The following is a 19734-nucleotide window of genomic DNA, read 5'->3' as shown; positions in this document are numbered from 1 at the left end:
GCTCAGGGTCATAGCGCGGGCACGGCCCCTGCGGGTGCGCCCGCACTGGGGCCGTTCCAGGCCAGCACGGGTTTGTGCAGGCTGGAGAGAACCAGAGCACTTGCCCGTCCTTTCGCACCGCTTCCCTTCCCTCTCTTCCTGACCCGTCTGGTCCCAGGGGTGTTCTCAGTCCCCCCGGCCCGGCCCCGCTCCCCAGTGCGCATGCTCCTGCTCCCTGGGGCCCGGCCCGGTTGCCGTGGCTACCGCGCTGCCGCCGGGCCGAGCAGCGCCTGCCCGGAGCGCCGGGCCGGGAGGTGCCGGGACAGGGGCAGGGGAGGGGCAGGGGCAGGGGCAGGGGCAGGAGGGTGGGTGGGTGCGGGGGTCCCAGCCGTGTGCCGGGCGGCGGCCGCACCCCCGGCCCCGGTGCGCACTGTGCCAGGGGCCCGCCCGCCCGAGCGGTTTGGCATCCCCGGGCTCCCGCCGGGAGCTGCTGCGTCCCGGATCCTGCGGGTTTGGTTGTGGTTCTATGTTGAGTAATATGGGCTTAGGACTCTTCCAGCCCGTATCATTTCGGTGGCAACTCGGAAAACCGTAAAGGTGCGCTCGGAAAACCGTGAAGATAGGCTGTCTCTGGGTAATGACCGTTTGGACCATCTTGTTCTGTAGGCAGAGAACGAGAGGTAAAAAGAACTACAAGGTGCCGGCTACCTGCCTTGGAGTGTTACATTCGGTAAACACCAGCCACAAGTGCTTTCTGTTTGGTGGAAGCAAAGATTTCGTGCTGTTCTCAATAGGCCTTTTGGAATTAGATACAGGAAAGCTTTTCAGGACAGTAAATTACCCATAATTCTGGTAGTAGAAATGTGCCAGTATACAATTTATAATAGATCCTGTGATTATTGTTGCAGGAAGGTTAAAAGCATGCAACTGATGCTTTAAGAAATGGAAGGTGCATCAGATGGCTTTGAAGTTGTTACATCAGAAGGATCAGGTGGAGAGCAATCACCTGCATCCTCACAAGGAAAAGCAGTCGGAGAGGCTGGGGACCCAGCAGAGAAGCCTCTGCTTCCAGAACCTGCAGGCACTGCACAGTCAGAGAGGGGCTGGAACCAGCAGTCTCCTTCTCAAAATTCAGTACTACCAGAGAGTACAGAAAAGGGGACAATGACAGGTAAAGAAGTAGCTAAAATGTTGGGTATTAATGGTTTAAAGAGATTTTTTCTTCAACTTGGTTATAGCTTCTTGCACTCCCACACACCCTCATTCTGTTTATGCTTGCCGAGATTTGGTCCTGCAGTAACTTTTTAAATTCTCATTTGAAACATACTCCAAAGGTAACGAATGTATTCTTTATCTCAAACTGTAGTAGTCATTTCTACATGGCATTTTATAGAATGATCCTTATTTCCAGAAATATGTATGCGTATGTATACATATTTTGTATATGCATTTAAATTACCAGTCTAGCCAACATTATAGAAATCACCTTACTATTTTACCTTTCTTAGATTCCCCTGTAACTTGCCTGCCACCTTTCTTTATCCATGTCTTTCTCCTGCAGTCTCCCAAATACTCCATCATTTCCTACACCTGTTCTTCAGTGTTCTGGATGTCTTCAGTCACTTCCTAGTACAGGACCCCATTTTCTTGGTTCTTCAGAGCAGAACACAGCATATCCTGTTCAGCAGCTGAGCACAGTGAATAACAATTCCTCGTATGGACTTGCTGACTACTTTCCTCTTGGCTAAATTGCATTCATCTGCTCTCATTCTGAGAAGCTGGCTAGGAATATCTTTATGTGGTGGCAGTATTACATTAGATACCACCTTTAAGATTGTATGATAATACTATTTCAGCTTTCAAATAGACTGTCTTTTAGCTGAAAAAACGATAGTTATGCTGTGTTGCAGTGTTACAATAAAATCATCCTGGGGTAAAGTGGAAAGAGTTATTTGTTTGTTTTGAGAAGCTTCTCAGGAAGCTTCTCAAAACAAAATTCTCAGGAATTTTGGTTTTATTTTTAGTAAGCATGATTAAGGATAATGGAACACCTAGGAAGACTTGGCCTAATTTTGAGAATCAGGAATATTTCCCTGGAGAAGTCATTCAACAGGATTACCACATGCCTGATGTCATAACTGTCAGAGTAGAAACAGGTAAATGCTGCTTTTGCACATTTGTTAATACATATATAAATATGGTCTAATCAGATGTGTTGCTGAAATAAGCAATATTTATATTTTGGAACTTCCATTTTAACAGGTTCAAATTCATTTCAAGAAGTAGTTGTAAAAGTTGAAAGACCTACCTATAATAAACCTTTTCTGGGTGGATTTAGGAACGTGTCAACAGGAGTGGAATTTCATAATGCAGGATCACAAACAAAACCCAAAAAACGACCTGACAAAGGAATTCAGTTATTTTCTAGGGGAACACAGGTAAAGGCTTTGTAATGTCCTTTTAGAATGTTGTTTTTGCCAAATTGAATAGAATGCTGGCACTATTTCTGATAAGAAAGAGGAAGTAAATCTGAGATAAATGTGCAAATGAAAGTTTTTGATAGATAAATATCATTATTCTTGTGATTTTTATTGCAAATAGCTAATTTTGCCACTTACTGTAATGAGGAAAAAAAGATCTCTGTGTATTTGCTTCTAATCTGACATGCATTTTTTCCCCAGACGGCCGTGGAAAAAAATACGCGACAACAAACAAGAAATACAACATCGACACAGATGACTAAAACTGGCCTTTATGTATCAAACATGACTGACAAACTAATAACTCCTGGAAAGTATTTTACAGCAGAGGAATACCATAAACGTAGAGTTGAAGCAGTAAGTCCTTACCTGTTTGAAACTATCTGTAAAATAATGAATAGTGAAGGTTATCTGAATATTTAATGAGTGTTCAGAGTGTTCAAAGACAGAATTTAAAAGTGAACTGTAAAATGTCTTCTTATGCTCATCTTTTGTAATCTTTCAGATACAGGGGAAGTGCATGTTTGCTCTGGGGTTTTAGTGACAGTTGATACCTTGCGATCTCTTAAATATTAAGAATTCTGAAATTATTGTTTTCTGTCTCGCAGTGACAGTTAAGTTTCCTTGTAGAGCATTAAGGATTAAAACAGGCTTGTTCTTACAACATTCTCATAATCTCTTTGGAGTAACCTAAGATACATGCTTAATATATGGCCTGAAATAAATGCAGTATTGGGTTAGGATTTAGGAGATCTGCATTTGAGTTTTGAGAACAATCTATTGTTTGAGAGCAATCTATTTTTCTTTGTCTGTTTGGTTGGGTTTTTTTTATCAGACTTAGTAGGTTACCTTGGGCAAGCTGATCCATTTTGGATTCTGTTCAAGCTCCCTGGTTTGACACTAAAGTTAAAATGGGCTGTTCAAACACAGGCAGTGGGTCTGTGGGGTTTTCTGGTGCACTGAGTTGCCTCATGAAGGCAAGTCACATTACAGATTCTGCATAGTCATTGTGCAGAGGATGCCATTTAGGCCTTCCAGTCTGCTTTTTGGAAACCATGTGTTCTGTGCACATCTAACTCAGGTCTGCCCTAAATTGTGTTAGATGAGGCCCTGCTTTGTAAACGCTCTAGTTATTAATTTGATTGCTGAAAATAGACAGTCTGAATCCAACTGAATGGAGAAACAGTTGATTCCCCAAATGTCTAAGTAGAATAATTGTATTGGTAATTGTATTGACATGGTCGGCAAGATCTTTGAAGTTTTCTGGGCAGAAGTTTTCTTGTAAATGTGGCTGTGTTCGCAGGGGTCCCAGGACGAGAGAAAAGAGAATCTTGACTCCATGTTTCAGAAGGCTGATTTATTATTTTATGATATATATTATATTAAAAGAAAATGATATATTAAAACTACACTAAAGAATAGAAGAAAATATTTAATCAGAAGGCTTGATAGGAATAGAAAGGAATGGATGATAATAAAATCTTGTGACTGACCAGAGAGTCTGAGACACCTGGACTGTGATTGGCCATTAATTAAAAACAACCACATGAGACCAATCAAAGAGGCATCTGTTGCATTCCACAGCAGCAGATAATTATTGTTTACATTTCGTTTCTGAGGCCTCTCAGCTTCTCAGGAGAAAGGATCCTAACGAAAGGATTTTTCATAAAATATGTCTGTGAGAGTAAGAACTTCTTAAATTGGTCAGCTTTAGCTGATGGCAATGTGCATCTTGTAGAAGTGGAACCCAAGTAGGGAGTAATTTCCTCAGGACTACCAATATGTTTTACTGTGATCTTTAGTGACCCTTATGGAAATCTGTAATGTGTCTGTAGGTAATTGATTATGCACAGTAGAGAGATGTCAGCTTGGTGTTGGTTCACCTTGATGGATTTGCCCGGTGCAGTATAGGTTCATATTGAAATACTGTTTGAAGACATATTCAAGAGAAGTTTTAGATTAAGATATTACCAGAGACAGTGTGACTGTATTAGTGTGATTTTGTGCTTGATAGCTTTTGATGCTGAACAATGCTTGGTACCTCATGGCATTGATCTGACTGAACTGTTTTGTGCAAGTGCTAACTCAGCCAGCTGAAGGTGAGGCTTGTGCAGTATCCTCCCTTACCTTCTCGTAGACATTTCCTGAGTCCTCAATAGCCACAGCTTGGGAAGGTCGATGATTTAATTTTCTTTTGTCATTTCTGTCATAACAGCATTAGTAATTTCACTTTCATTATTTTTCACAAATAAAATGCAGTTGATATTGGGTCTATGTGTTGATTTTTGTAACTAGAAATTTAAAAGAAATTTTGCAAATGTGTCCACATTTCCACTCTGTAAATTGGCAGTAAGATAAGGAAAAGAATAAAAACAGTGCGTGGCAAAATACACTTTTAAGGGGAGACTTGAAAAAGAAAAATGGATATTTAAATGTAGTTTATATTTTGATTTGATTATTTGAACCTATTTTATCCACTGTACTCACTGGTTAAATTCCTGCAGTTACCTAACTGAGTAATCATACTAGTGCTTAAACTAATAGTACATGACTGATTTTGTAACATTTAAGTTAGTTTCGGTACAAGAAAAATATTAGAAAATGTGGTTAGGGAGCTGGAGAAAAGAAGAGTTAAGAAATAATACTACATTTCAAAATACTATGTTGTTTTATTTTAAATTCACGATTCTTTGGTATTGTATCACATATAGGTAATAGTAATACAGAAGTATTTCCGTCGTTGGCATGCTGCATATTTAGTACAAAATATGAAGGAACAAAGGAGGTTAAGGCTGGCACGGGAGGCACAAGAAGAATTACAGAAAAAATGGGAGAAAGAAGAAAAATTGAGGAGGGAGTATAAGAAAAAACTGAACCCTAAAACAAGAGAAGACTTTGAGTTACTGTACCATGACTTGGAATGTAAGTTTTCTTAAAGGGATATCCTTAAAGCAACAAAACAGTACAGTTTGTTTAAAACAAACTTAGGGTTTTTACATGTTTTTATAGATTTTTTTTCTGCTTGACAGTGGAGTCTTTTTCATTGTAAAATAATTATTTTACTTTCATGTATTACTAGAAACAGGAAGAAGGCCTTGATGCTCTGTAAGCACTGCTCAGCAATAACTAACCATCCCTGTGTTATCAACATCCAGTGCCTTACAAGCTGCTGTGACTAAAAATTAACTCTACTGCTGCCAAAACCAATACACCTTTTTTTTAGAAATAACTGGCTTATGGAATAGTGCTCTTTGGCAGTTTTATTAACATTTTTTATTTATGTCTAAAGTTAAGGTCAGCTAGAAGAACAAAAGGGTGTTTTTTTTAGATCAGAGTTGCTTTTATCTTTCACTCTACATTTAAGATGCTGAAGAATTTTTGTACAGAATTTTACAACATATGACAGAAGTTGTTCCTTTTGTCTTAGTTGTCCTCTACTGATGCTTTTTCTCCTTCCCAGTTCATTCCATGTTTCATAAAACTGTGTTGTCAACATTTTAAAAATTTCCTGGGAGTTCTGCAGGATATTCTGAAAGTCATACATTTTCTGTTCTTGGAGTAGATGATGTTTAATACAGGCAAGCACCTCTAAACTTCTTCAGAAAAATAATGTGAATACTGCAGATAATTGACATAAAACCTTACAAGAATGTAATGGTGCAAATAGAACAAAAAACTTAAAGCATTTCCTTTGGGAAAACAAAAACAGTCAAAGCTGTGCACTTGCAGTTTCATTATATGCTGCTACAAGACAAATTTTGGTTTTTTACAATGTCTCTTTTAAAGCCAGAGATTTGTACTGTGACTTGTAACAATTCTTATGTTATGTCAGCTACAGTGCTTTATGGTCTAGCTCTTTGCCAGTTTGAGTATTGTCCCTGTAGCAGAGCTGACCTAAGAGATGACCTACTTCATTGCAAGGCCACCTGCCCTACCTTAAATCATCTCAGCTCTTTCTTCAGTGGTAAACTGAGCATAAATTTGTGGCATGTGTTATTCATAGAGCTTAGGATCACGATTCAAAAATTCCCAAGTTATACACTAATCTTTTAGTGCTGTCATACTTTGTGTGGCTTTGTCTGAAGTAATAAATGATTTATAAATATCACTGTTCGTGACAAATGTAAAAATTATTGTTTGTCTTGAGCTTTGCAGTTATTGGAATGGTATCTTCATGAGATTTGTGGCTTGTTTGAGGTTGTCTGCCCCTCCCCTTTTTCTGTATAAATGTTTTGCTTTTCACTTCCCGAGAATCAAGCCCTTTTCAAGTTGTATCTGACTAAGTAATCAAAAGCCAAGGTACTCAAATAGGACTTTTTTCCTTGCCACTTATGAGAAGTCTTACTATTTCACATCTGATTTTTTTTTAAGCGTGAAAAGTCTTACTTGCAGTAGAAGCAACTAAGTTCTGTTGAAGTTATGGAAGAGTGCTGATCTTCATGATATTTTTAGATTTGAAACTTATGGTTATGCAAGTGTCTCTTGCTTAATTGAATGACTTTGGATTCACAAATAATAAAAGTTTCAGCCAAGCATGTTCAGGAATTTCATATCTAGTCAACCTGAAAAAAACATGTGCAACTTCAGAACTGAACAAATTCCAGTATTTGAAATGGGTTTTTTTTACTATTTTATTAAAAATAATGGTCTGGTATCAATCTCACTGTTTAGTTTTTGTTAACTGGTATTGACTAGTGCTTCTCTACATGGAGGTTTGCAGTCATGCTCTTCATTTTAATAGAGCTTAATGATTTTAGGAACTTGGGGTTTTTTTCCTACCTGCATCTGCAACAATTTTGCATTCTGATAGTGCCAACAATTTACACAAGCTAAATCATTGTCACAGTAATAGAATGAGACTATTGTCCTCCAGGGATCTGTGAAGGTTATTGCTGCAATCACAGCAGGGTTACTATTACAGGGTCAGCCAGTACAAGCAATTCCTGGTGGTAGAAGAACTTGCCTGTTGACTATATAGTGCAAATGAGGTCTATCTATATATTCAGCATGTCTGCATAGGCATTTATTATTTATTTGAGAAGTATGAACTATTTTACTTTATAAACAGTGGAGTAAAAATTGCAATGAGTAAAATCTCTGCAGATAGATAATCTGCAGAACAGATAATCTAAGAGGAGTGTTTTAACTTGGTTGCAGGTAAATGGGGAATCAAGAGGTGAGTATCAATGGTGAGTGACAGCTTCTTCATTTCTGAAAGTATAAAATTGCATACTGTGTTTATTAGCTCCACCTTAGAAGTTGCTGCCCCCTTAAGGCATAATAAAACTTCATGTAAATAATTCTATATAATGCTGTTGTTTGGTGAATTGGCTGTATTTAAAATATTTATCTTTGGGTTCTCAGAACTTGGCAGACAGCTGTCATATTACAGCTTGGAGAGCCTTAAGGAAATGAATTGAAATATTTAAAAATGGAAAGCATAAGGTGTTGTAGATAACAAGCCACAGGCAGAAAATAAGCCTTCCTCCTTTCCCTCCTCCTGCCTCTAATCTTACCTGATCCAGGATGTTACAGGCTTTTTCAGTGCATCACATATTGAATGGTTTTCTTTTATGCTGGGTTTTGCTTTTGTGTAACTGTTCTGGGATGATAACACTTTGAGGTATTCTTCAGGAATGTTGAAGTTTTGGATCTTACAAAATTCCCTACAAAACTCTAGAGGTATTTGAACTAGATCAGACTCTTCAGAGAAGCCAGGAATTGTTATGGGATATGTACTGATCCATGAGCAGCTGTCATCACCATCCTGTGGCTTCTTCTGTGGCCACTTTCACCCACATTGGAGGGTTGTGTTATAGAAAAGGAAAGGGAGAGTAAAGCAATCGAGTTATTGATGTGTTCTCATCTGCCTTGGTGGCAAAAGGTGATGCCACTGCAATACCCAGTGTAAAACCTGAAGTGCTAAATGTGACTGTCAGTCAAGTTTTATCTCAGTTTTGGAGGACTTCAAGTTTCTTTAGATTTTACACATTTATGCAGGGAGAAGCAGTAATATTCTCAGCACTGAGTACTAGTGGTACCACAGTAAGATGCAGCCATTTCATCATACATTTCCACAGGAGCTAAATTCTTTTTCTCACATACAGATTCTTTTTCTCCTACTCATGTTTGAGTTTGGAGTGCACATTGGCAGTCTGGAATTGATGTACACACACATACTCTCACAGAACATCTGTATAATTTACATTCATTTCTAGGCCATCTTGCATGTATTGAAAATAGCTATAACATCAATTCCCTAAAATGCCAACTGGGTTTTAGTAAATATTGAAAGAAAAGTCAATTATGTTGTTTCTTAAATATGAAAGCAGAAGTTTTGCTGGAAAGCATCTTGTAAAAATATTTGTATCTGCAGTATGGATGCAGGAGGAGACTGAGCGAATTAACAGAACTCTTACTGGAGGTAAAAGAAAGGCAGCACTGTGTGCACTTCTGGAAGAGGAGACAGAGCTCATTGCTTGCATTGGGATGCACAAACTAAGTGCCAATCTGGAGAACCAACAAAAAGCAATTCTGCACTTTCTGGGTAAGGTCAGTAATTACTCTGATCATAAAGAATATCAAAGTACAGGAACAGAAAATACGCCTGCAAAGTACAAAAAGTACCTTTTGTAGTTTTTAACAGTTAATCATGTGAATGCAAATATTATAAATATCCAAATTATATGGTTGTTCATGACAATACAATTCAGTAAATTTCTTTTTTCCAAGCTGAGAATTTCATAGCTGCCAGACCAATTGAAGGCTGAACAGTGGATCATTAACCCTGTTAACTATAAAAATATAAACAATACATATAATTAATTATAATAATATAAATATTTGTCCTTCAGGAAGTAAATTTGTCATTAATTTCCCAAATGAGTATAGGCCTCTGGTCAACATATATCTGTCTTTAAAGAAAGCATTTATTCTGTTTCCCTGTAAAGAAGAGTTTGAATCTGATGTTGAATTCAGTTATTAAATCACTGACTTTAGTTCCATTACAACTTTACTTGAGATTTCATTCTTGTATAATCTTGGGGATGATATTTAAGGGAAGTGTTCTTCAATCTTTATTTTAAAAAAATTCTTTCATTCACAAAGATGATTTAAAATGGCATTAAATTCAGTGGTATCTTAATGTAAAATACAAAAAACCCTTGCCCTTTTAGGTAGATGTCCAGCCACTGGAAAAAAGTAATAGGTTATTTTCAAAGTATATAACATGATTATGAAAAGAAGTACTGCAACAGAAATTATTTTTAGCTATCTAATTTTTTTATTTTTATTATTTTAAAATTTTGATTATTGAGTGTTCAAAAGTAAAAATGGTGGGTTTGTCCAAAAGAGACGTTTTTTCATTCTTTTTATTACTGATCCTGGGGAACTGTACTCTAAATGTGATTTGATAAAATGTATTAAATTTCTCATTATGAACAAGTTGCTTATCTGACATGTTGGTGGAACTATTACCACATTAATGCTGTGGTATGACTGTTTTCTGTCTTACTGCTTTTTAAGAATGGAAAAAAAACAGAAAACCAAATAATTAGGATTATTTTCAGAGCCTCGAATCATTTCTATGTTTAATGTTTGCTTCTTCTACTTACAATCTGTTCTGTTACCTTCTTAGAAAAAGAAGCCTGGAACAGTCAAAGCAAATATATTTCTCTTTTAACTGACTCTGTTGTAACTTTTCCATAAGGACTGATTTCCAGTGTCCTACCTGTACAGATTGCTTCCAGCACATATTCTGACAAGCTGTACAGTTTTTTTACATCTAGAATCAGAAGCAAAACATTCTTCAGCACAAGAACTCTTAGTGACAGTTGATGTTTGGAGAATCAGGAGTCACATCAGAGACAACCGATATTTTGTCTTTCCAAACAGTGGAAAGACAAGTGGAAGGACTGCTTTTCCTGAAGCAGTTAAATAATTTATTTATTCCTACTTTAAATGTATAAATTATGTTTTTCATGAAAGGGACTGTAATCTTTATAGTTTTAAAATTTATTGAGCTTCTGAACTAGTGCAATGTTTCATGTTTTTTATCATGTCAGCTGTAGGATTTTGAGTGTTGCTCTAAACTGTTGTTAGCTAGTTCTAACTCAGAGGGAGAAAAAGTAACACTTTTTGCATTTTAAAAAAAGATAAACATAATTTTGTAAATCTCAAAATTAGATAGATGGTTTGCTATGACTGTAACAGTGCAATTTAAGCACTTTAAATTACAGTATGAAATTTATTTTTGAGTGCTTGATTAGGGATTATTTGTTTTTTTCTTGAACTTCGAGCTGGTAATGTTGATCTGGACACTTGCCAGTTAAAGCTGCAATAATGTCTTTCACATCTGAAGACTGCAAGCTGCAATAGCCAATGTGGCATGAAAGTTGCTTCTCCATGGAAACCTTTGTTCCCTTCTTTGCTACTTTAAGCATGTACCTCCACAGGCATGTGTGCCCTTATGAAGGTTGCTACTGGTTGTGTGTGCCCTATGTTCTAGGGGGTTCTTTATGCTGAACTCCTTCTTCTTCAGCATTTGTACTGTGGAGAAGAAGTATTTGATTAAGCTTTTGTACAGCAATCATATTGACTTAAAGAAATTTGTGTAGCTATTAACTGTCGCTCAGTTCATACCTTTCATGCTTTGTACTATTTCTGCACACATCCTATGGATTTTTTTTATTATACTTACCTTTTTCTCTCTCTCTGTGGTGGTGTGTTTCTCTCCTCAGGCGCTTCTTCTGCTTTCATACATTGGCAGCAGAGTGTAGTTGTAGTAATACAGGTAACAGGATTATTGTAAATTCCACGGCACTGCCAGCAGACTAAAAGGCAAGAGAAAGCTGGCAGAAGATCTCAAAGTTTTGGTTTTTCTCCTGTCAGTCTGGAGTACAGAAAAATAATCCTGAAACCAGAGAACTTGTGATTCTTTCTTTTTTCAGTAAAAGGCTGCATATTTTTTTTTACATTTAAATTTTTTTATGTAATACCCAGATATGATAAGGTAGTAAGAAAAAATAAAGAAGTTACAGATTTATTTTTGAAGAAATAATTGTAATAACAGAATTGGTCTGTATTAAGGGTCATTTGAAGAGTGGGTTACCAAGTCTACTTGCACATATTGGGTTTGCAAATTACCAGAAAAATCTAATTTTAGTGATTATTTCTTAGGGTCTACTCTGGCCATTGATTCTTTCTAGCATTAGCAAATGACCTTTCTCTGTTATTGTGATTTCCTTGAAGAGGATCAAATGTAGGTACTGAATTAACTACTATGTGGAAAAGAGTGATTTGTCCCAGTCTAACATACAAAGGATTGTCAGCATGATAGACCTTCTAAGCTGGTCTGAATTTCATTGTTTGCAAAGTGTGGAGTTTTGGTTTTGTTTTAGGGTTTTTTTAAGAATTTCTAGTATTGTACAAAGATAGTGAAACAAAATAAACATACAATAGAATGCTCCCTATATATGACAGAGAAAAAATTGCCTTGCTCTAGTTTTGCAGAAATTCAAAGATTTCACCAAGTAATTAAGAGTTGGTTGGTTGTTTCGGTTTTTTTTTAGCTAATGTCTGGTTTTGCTATTGCATTTCTTAGTTTGGCTGTGAAATGTGATCCCTGGTTAACAATATTTCCTTTGAATTAGATTTCTACCCCCACTGATAATGTAATTAGGTGTCATTAATTTGATGTTAAATCCTTTCTAAAATTATTTTTTCTTTCTTTTCCTTACCTAACTATTTATTTAAAAGTGAGGATAAGTTTTGATTGTGGTGATAGCTAATCATATCTCTTCTAGCTATCTAATATTCTTGATATTTTTATTACTTATCACCATATCAAGTCTATTTTATCAAAATAATGATTGTGTCAATGCTGGGGTCATGTCCAGAAAACTACTAGGCATGTGAATACTGCATAAAGTGTTCCTGTTGCTAGGTCACACTGAGACTGCAAGGTGAACTTTGTGAGTGTTAGTGAGTACTTAAGTTCCAAATATAGTGAAAGAGAATAATTGAAACAGAAAGAGGTTTCAAGTACCTCTCCCCATTAAGAAAAGGAAATGGAGTTAGTAATGATGGGAGAGGCTTTTGAAAACTCTTTTTCTATCAGAATTCTACACCTGTCTCTTTATGTAACAGTGTTATTTGTAACCAAAACTCATCTTCTGGAAAGAAGAAAATGAAGAAAATGGTTGTACTTTTCAGACCTTGTGGGGCAGGTGGCATCATGGAACTTCTTACTGTCTATAAAAGTTAAAGATGTGCAAAGAGATAATTGAAGCATAAGGCATATGGCATGTGGTTATGTTAGCAAACAAGAAGCTAGGTGAAATGTCTGGTAAACTGTAAACACATACCTTGCCCTAGCTCTAACAAACTGTATTCCTTCTATCCTTCTCTGCAACTAGTATAAATAGAACAGTTCCCTGGAGATATTTTTTACAGCAGTAGACTTTAAGGTCTTAAATTTTCAATCTTTACACAGTCAACAGACCCATTGATTTTTACTGATAGTTTGATGGGATTTATGACTGCAAAGTGAAATACAGAACAAATATATTCTAACACTACTGTCAGTAAATTCACTTTAAAGAAGTAGAGCATATCCCTGTAGGAGAATATTATTTGCTTTTAATATCCTGTAAGTTGAAATTGTCATGACCTGCTGCTTTAAATGAAGTGTGCAATTGAATGCTTGCTTTGGTGGAAGAGGTGCTGTATCAATATCAGCAATAGAATTAGCTTTTTACAATAGTTAAGCATTAAGTCCCTCTTTGCTCTGATAAAACTTGATGTAACAAAATGCGATTGTTCAGCTGGTGGTCAGATTTTAATAGCTCAGAGTTCTACAAATTGTTTCTGAAGTGTGCACAACCTAGGAGGTGGAAAGCATTTGATGGAAAAATCACTGAAATGGATACACAGAACTCGCTCCGTGGCAAAGAACTACTTGAAATCTACCGCAGCATTAGCACAAAGGACATCCCAAAAGATGAGAGAATATCTGTGCTGTTAACACTCAAATGGACGGTGAAGGTAAGGTTTAGTTTTCTGTTTATGTTTAGCTTGAAGCTGTACTTTCCAAAGGTGCTGTCACTTAATTATGTTGACACATTAGCAGTGCTGCTGCTGGCAGACAAGTGCCACGATGATGAGCTAGAGACCCTCATGTACTGCCTGGTGTGTGAGTGTAATTTAAATTCCAGATACACTCTAAATTCATATTTCACTTTATCATGTGCATATTTATCTTCAGGTTGTGTTAGAATTTTAACCCCATGGTTTTAGACTTCTTGTATATTAATACATAATACAATTTTAGTACAAAGTTTTGTTTCCTACTTATTATCAACCTTATGAGAACCGTGGCAGTGATATATGTGGCAACTACCATTTATTTTTTCTCAGTTCTTTGAAATATCTGTTTAGAACCTTATCTATCTATTGGTTTGGATTACCAATTTTATGGGTAGCAAATACCGATTTTTTTCTTCTTCTCTTTGCCCCCCACTCCCTGCTGCCACTGTTGCTGCTAGTGTTCCCAATGAATTAGAAGCTGATTGCATTTCTTTTTAGTCTTTCATATTGGTTTTATTTATTTATTCATGTACAAAAAGAATGAGTTTCAAGGTCCTTTCAGGATGATGCTGTTGACATCAGCCTAGAATAGAATGCTGCTTCCTGGTCTTATTAAAACAAACAAGCATCTTGCTGTTTGTTTTAGTAGTGCCAGTATTTGATTTAAAGTCACTATGGCATTGAGAACACTTCTGGTTTATGAACTCTTGCCCATCTTAACACAAGTCAATATTGCTGTGGTGAACAAGTGAATTTCTGTAAATTAGCACTCTCTTTTACCTGAGAAATCCCTGAACTCATTCACCTCTTATGTCTCTCTCTGGAGAATCTCCTGCCAAGCACTGGAAATATTGAAGTGACTAATTTTCAGGCAAAGTTCCCCATGCCTCTTGTGTGGTGGATTTTTTGGGTTTTCTTGTGGCATTTTTTTTAAACCCATCCATATTACACCTCCAATCTCACAGCTGAAGGAAGCTTCTTAGGGAAATATTTCTTTGGACTTTTGAAGACTTAAAATTTTGCACTTGTTGAGTACCTCTGCTAAGCATATTTTAGTGCTTCCAGGCTTACAGATCCTCAGAACTTTGGTATACATATACAGGCTCTTTAAAACAGAATCTGTAAGCGTTCTCACTTTTGTAGTTCTACAGTTGTTTCCCTGGAGATTTTTTTTCCCTGAGAGACTAACGAGTTCTTCTGTGAACATGTTCTTATGTGAACTTACAGAGGTATGAATGGTAATGTCCATAGATTCCATAGGTTGCTTTCATGTCTTGTTGAATGATTTTGTTTGTTTGCTTCTTTACTGTTGTGCAGTTTATTTTCCTTTTTCTCTCTTTTTTTTTCCCAGGAACATGAATGTAAATTAACCGAGGAAATAGTGGCATTAATTGACAGGGAAATTGATCTTATGTCAAGAGAGGTGAAAGAATGCAACTTGGAAGGACTGAGGAAAAGAATTTGTACATTATTTCTCCAGTATATCAAAACTCCAGAGTTTAACCCTCAAGTTGCTGGGTTAATTAAGGTATTATTCTTATTTTGCAGCCTCACATAGTGGCCATTGAACTAAAGACAAGGGGGATGGAAATTATTGAAAGCTTTTTTATTTTTTATTTTGCTGTAGAATTCGTGGGGGAGTTCCTCAGGAAGTAAAATGTAGCAAGTACATAGGTTTCACACAAATAAATTTATATTGTCCTATTAGGAAGCATGGAGCATAGACATGGTCATAAGCCCCTGATAAGTGGCTGGCAGCACTGAGAGCCCAGGAACTCTTGTGTCTGAAATAAAACATCTGAAAGCTGTAAATGGTAGATCTCATGGGATGGTATCAGCAAGATGTAATAGCAAAGCAGTATCAATAAGAGAGGAAGTTGTGTTTTTTCTACTGGTCAAGAGGCAGCATGCTGGGCATCCAGAAAGGAACAGCATAGCCCATGTCAATGTCTAGTGAGCTTGCACCTGAGCAAAAACTGTTCCAGGCTTCTGTTGCAGAATCAGTTGCTACTGTGTGTGAAGAAGATGTAGTTAGTTTTGTGTGAGTGTTTTCCTTTTCTGACTATATATTACAAATAAAAATATTATTCACTATCATATGTTGCTGCTCTAAGTAGCAATGTCTGTTTTGCATCTATCAGAAGAGCATTGCTCATACAGTGGTCAATGTTATCTCAGGAGTAGAGGATCTGTCAGATGTAGGTGCAGATGTTAGATTTAGAACCAACTAGCAGTTAATGTTACGCTAGGTTTATTAGAAGAGACTGAAGATTATCAGACTGCTCAAGCTATCCAGTTACTGACTCGGTCTGTCTGCACAGACCACATTGCATTCTTTCCAGAACCCATGAAGGAATGTGGGGATGAGGAGGTCACCATCAAGTTTAGTCTATTGTCTTCCCTTGTTTTTTTTCTGGACATGTGGGTCTGATGATTTTGTATTCTTATGCCAAAATATTAATATGCCCATAATCTCAGGGTTTTATCTTTACTATAAAGGGCAGATTCTACATGAAAAATCAAATGTGGAGAATTTAGTTTCTGTTTTCTCTGTGTTGTCATCTCTCCAGAATAATTGACAATCTGCATACATAAAAGCACCAGGAAGAGCACTGGAACATAAATTTTAGGATCTTCATATAGCTTAAAAATGAATTGACTGATTTATATAACTGGTTTTAGCAAATGCAGTAAGAAGATACAGTTACTCTTGGTATCCTATCCAAGAACAATCACAACACTTTATTGGGTATTTTTAAGTAAATACTTCTAGTTTTTACATATTAAAATACTTGCACGAAGATATGGAAGACTTATCCTGACGGTGTTTGAGTAACATACAAGTAATACAAAGATACCCTGTAGTAAATTAACTTTTTTGTTTTTTTAAATTTTAGGTTCCACAAGATCCCTTAACACTTTATAAAAACGTTTACTTCTGTCATAGCTGTGAAAAGTACTTACCACCTTCTGAGTTTCCCATTCCTGCAAGTTCCCACACCATTGGCAGATGTCGCTCGTGTTACCAGCTTGATAATGAGGCTCGGAAACGAGAAGCATATTTCAAGTACAGACTTATACTGGAAGATCTCAGGAAGTCTGAAGTTGATTATCAGGATGATAGTAAAATTGTTTTCTTAGTTCAGGTACTGTTGGAAAGAGCACTGCAACTCACAGTAAGCAGTGGCTTTGACTATATGTCCTCTATTTTGTGTATGTTGTGGACAGGTTGAGAAATGGCCTAAAAGCTGCAGCTTCTTCCTGTGATATGTGATGTTCCACACCATAAAGAAGCAGCCCTTAAGCTCTTGAAGCATAGGTGTGCTTTAAAAGGTGGTTTGCAAGCTATACACTAAAAGAAGTCTAGCTGACAGGTCAAAGAATCAGATGTTCCAACAACTGTGCAAAAAGTATTTATGTATATCAAGATGCTCTTTAACCAAGTGATCATATGAAATGTGCATAGAATTTTTTTAACCCAAAGATTTATTTGTATTTTTACATGGGTTCAATAATTGTAGGATGAAACGTGCTTCTTTCCTTTTTAACCCTCTTTTCTATTTCAGCTTCCAGATATGCAGTACCTAATTGAGAACATATGGAACTGCCGGTCAGCTCTCAGTGCCTGCAGTGACCTGTATGAGTTGGTTATGGTCAGGTGGGATAAACAACATGAGTGGTCTCCATGGAACACTATTCTCCTCACTAAAGAAGAGGCAGATGCACATCTTAAGCTGTGTAACCTTCAGAAGGTAAATTTCAATGGGCTTTATTTTTTACCATATTTATGTTATGTTTTAGTAGAATCCTGTGACTAATTATATTGGGCCAAATTTAGTCATTACACTTGTCCATGTTTAAATTGGCTCATTGTGACTATTTAAATGATTGCAGTACTATTAAGCAGAATGGACAGTAATCCAGAAGGCATCTGGCATGTACATCTCATTCCATGTACCTGAACTCTTGCCCCAATTCTCCCTCCTGAAAAGCAAGAAGCTGAGCGGCCTCACCCATGCTGCCTGCTGAGAACAGTGCCATGCATGCTCTCTTCCTTCAGATCAGATCAGACAAGAACCAGGCTGGATGAAAAGCATTCTAAAGACTAACCATAAATTCTGTGACCATTGTGTGCCTGTGCTCTTGCACATGCTCTGGCCTCATTAGTTTCTGGTCTTCTAAATTTCTCATCAAAAAGAAGAATGGTTCCATGTCTATAACTTGTCCATTTGTCATCATAAAATTTGTCACTACTTTCTTACATAAATATCAGCTAAGTATCCCTTACAATGTAACCTTATAGTTTGCATTTAAGCAATAGAGGCATAATTTCTCTTCTGAATTAAAACCACTTAGAACTGCATTAAACTCATAATCAAAACTGGATATTTACACAAATCCTCCCAAATTCTATATCTAAACATGGTAGTCTATGAAATACCTCTCCACTGAGGTATTTAGTTTTGTAAGGCACAGGAGAATCCTGTGAGTTGTGTTTGTCCTGCACTTAATAATGGTTTATTAAGCCTTTCAGTTCCAGGTTATTGATTTATATAAGTAGTGATCTGCAGTCATTGTTTCCTAGTGTTCTTTTGTTTTGGGTGTTCTTAATTTAATTTTTAACATAATATATGTGCATCAAAAATGCAGCTTCAGCTGTTATGTATTGCTCTTCTTTCTGGAAGTCTTAAGAGCAAACTAAACAGAGCAAATTAATTGCTCTCTTTAAAGTTTTGCTTTATTGATGAAATATACCAGGGAATTCTAAAGACAAAAGGAATTCTGCAATCCATTATATTGTGTGAGTGCCCAGTTTTTGTCTTCAAGCAGACACGTTTATGTGAGCTTTAGCTTTAGAAGATAAAATCAGTTTCAAGTTGGGAATCCCTTTATTGGCTCCTCTCATTCGCTGTGAGTCAAGAAGGCTATTCAGACAATCTGAATCTAGTGATGCTCCTCAGCACCCATAAATTTGTTGCTAGCATTATGGTGGGCAAAGATCCTGATTGAGCACTTCTCTGGTTTGATGCCATGAGTCTGGATGTCATAGTCAAAGAAATGCCATGAATTTGATCAGGTCTAGGGCTTCAGTGGGTGGGGGAGTTAGGTCAGAACAGGTAAGCTACACAAGCCTATGAAAAAACCTTGAGGTACTTTCATTAGCTCTTGCAACAAATGTGGATGTGAATCAGTTGTAGTGAGGACTCAACTTTCTTCTTCAAAAAAAAAAAAGAAATGAAGAGTGTAAAATAAGGAAAATGAAGCGAAGATAGAATGTTGTAAGTTGAATCATTGTTTTTCATTCACTGAAACAAAAAAAGCCTCCTAAGCCATTTGTTTAATAGCAGTTATTCATAGTGATTTTATTTAATAGCAATTATTCAAAGTGATGACTACAGCAATAGCAAAAGGTTTTTTCAATTAAATATTCTGGTTATTTATTCCGTCATCCAAACTACTAATAATAACTAGGAATTTGGGAAAATGTCACCACTGCATGCAAATGCTGACTGAAAAGCTGCAAAATACTTGCTGCCATGATTAGTTGAAAATAACGACTCTGATTCTTATCAAGGAATGCCCCTACAGTCTTCTCCTTGAAAATGTTGCTATCTAAGTGTTGCTTTATTTAATTTTCAAGTGTAAGTACAAATGTTCTCACATGAAATAAATAAATAAATAAATACGCTTTATCTTGAATGGATGAAAAAAGTTAGTCTGGTTTTAAAACACGACTAATATTTTGCAAGGAAAAATTTTCACTACTGGGCCATAAGATAATACTATAGAACTACAAAGTATTTCATTATGTATACATACAAATAAATGATTTGCCTTAGTTTATTAAAAGGTCACTATTTATAATGTCTAAAATATGTCAAAATGTTTATAATGTCTAAAATATGAAGCAACACATATATTTTTAGATATCTTAATTGTATTTATGGTATTTGAATTTTTTTTCAGACTTACGAAGCTCCATTTATTTACAGAATAGAACAAAAGCATATCCGGGCAAAAAACTACTTTGCTCGGATTCCTGCGATGGCATCATTTTTGCATAGAAGTAACAATCAGTCTAATGCAAATTCCTACCAAAAAAATAGTTCCTCGAATGTAAAGAAGTGAACTAAATTCCTAGATTTTAAAGATATATACTTTTTCATCAATACTCTAATTGTATTAAACA

At 36.5% G+C, this 19734-nt stretch overlaps 1 protein-coding gene across 1 annotated transcript; it reads left to right on the top strand.

Annotated features, from left to right (window-relative positions):
- Positions 1–260: 260 nt before the first annotated feature.
- IQUB (IQ motif and ubiquitin domain containing) lies at positions 261–19727 on the top strand. The gene is made up of 12 exons (XM_030960514.1): positions 261–293; positions 888–1150; positions 2004–2135; positions 2242–2417; positions 2661–2816; positions 5171–5381; positions 8836–9011; positions 13332–13502; positions 14896–15072; positions 16442–16690; positions 17111–17296; positions 19512–19727. The coding sequence occupies exons 2-12, from the start codon at positions 922–924 to the stop codon at positions 19671–19673; spliced, it is 2025 nt and encodes a 674-aa protein (XP_030816374.1). The 5' UTR covers positions 261–293; positions 888–921; the 3' UTR covers positions 19674–19727.
- The last annotated feature ends 7 nt before the right edge of the window (positions 19728–19734 follow it).

Source organism: Camarhynchus parvulus, chromosome 1A (genome assembly GCF_901933205.1).
Source record: "Camarhynchus parvulus chromosome 1A, STF_HiC, whole genome shotgun sequence".
Taxonomy (NCBI): Eukaryota; Metazoa; Chordata; class Aves; order Passeriformes; family Thraupidae; genus Camarhynchus; species Camarhynchus parvulus.
Note: the sequence above shows the minus strand (reverse complement) of the source record. Positions and strands in the feature narration are given on the sequence as shown.

Excerpts from the sequence above, each read along its gene's own strand:
- IQUB (XM_030960514.1), top strand. The coding sequence starts at position 922 with ATGGAAGGTGCATCAGATGGCTTTGAAGTTGTTACATCAGAAGGATCA. Across the intron at positions 5,382-8,835 it reads ACTGTACCATGACTTGGAAT|TATGGATGCAGGAGGAGACT; the intron begins GTAAGTTTTCTT and ends TTGTATCTGCAG. Across the intron at positions 15,073-16,441 it reads AAGTTGCTGGGTTAATTAAG|GTTCCACAAGATCCCTTAAC; the intron begins GTATTATTCTTA and ends TTTAAATTTTAG.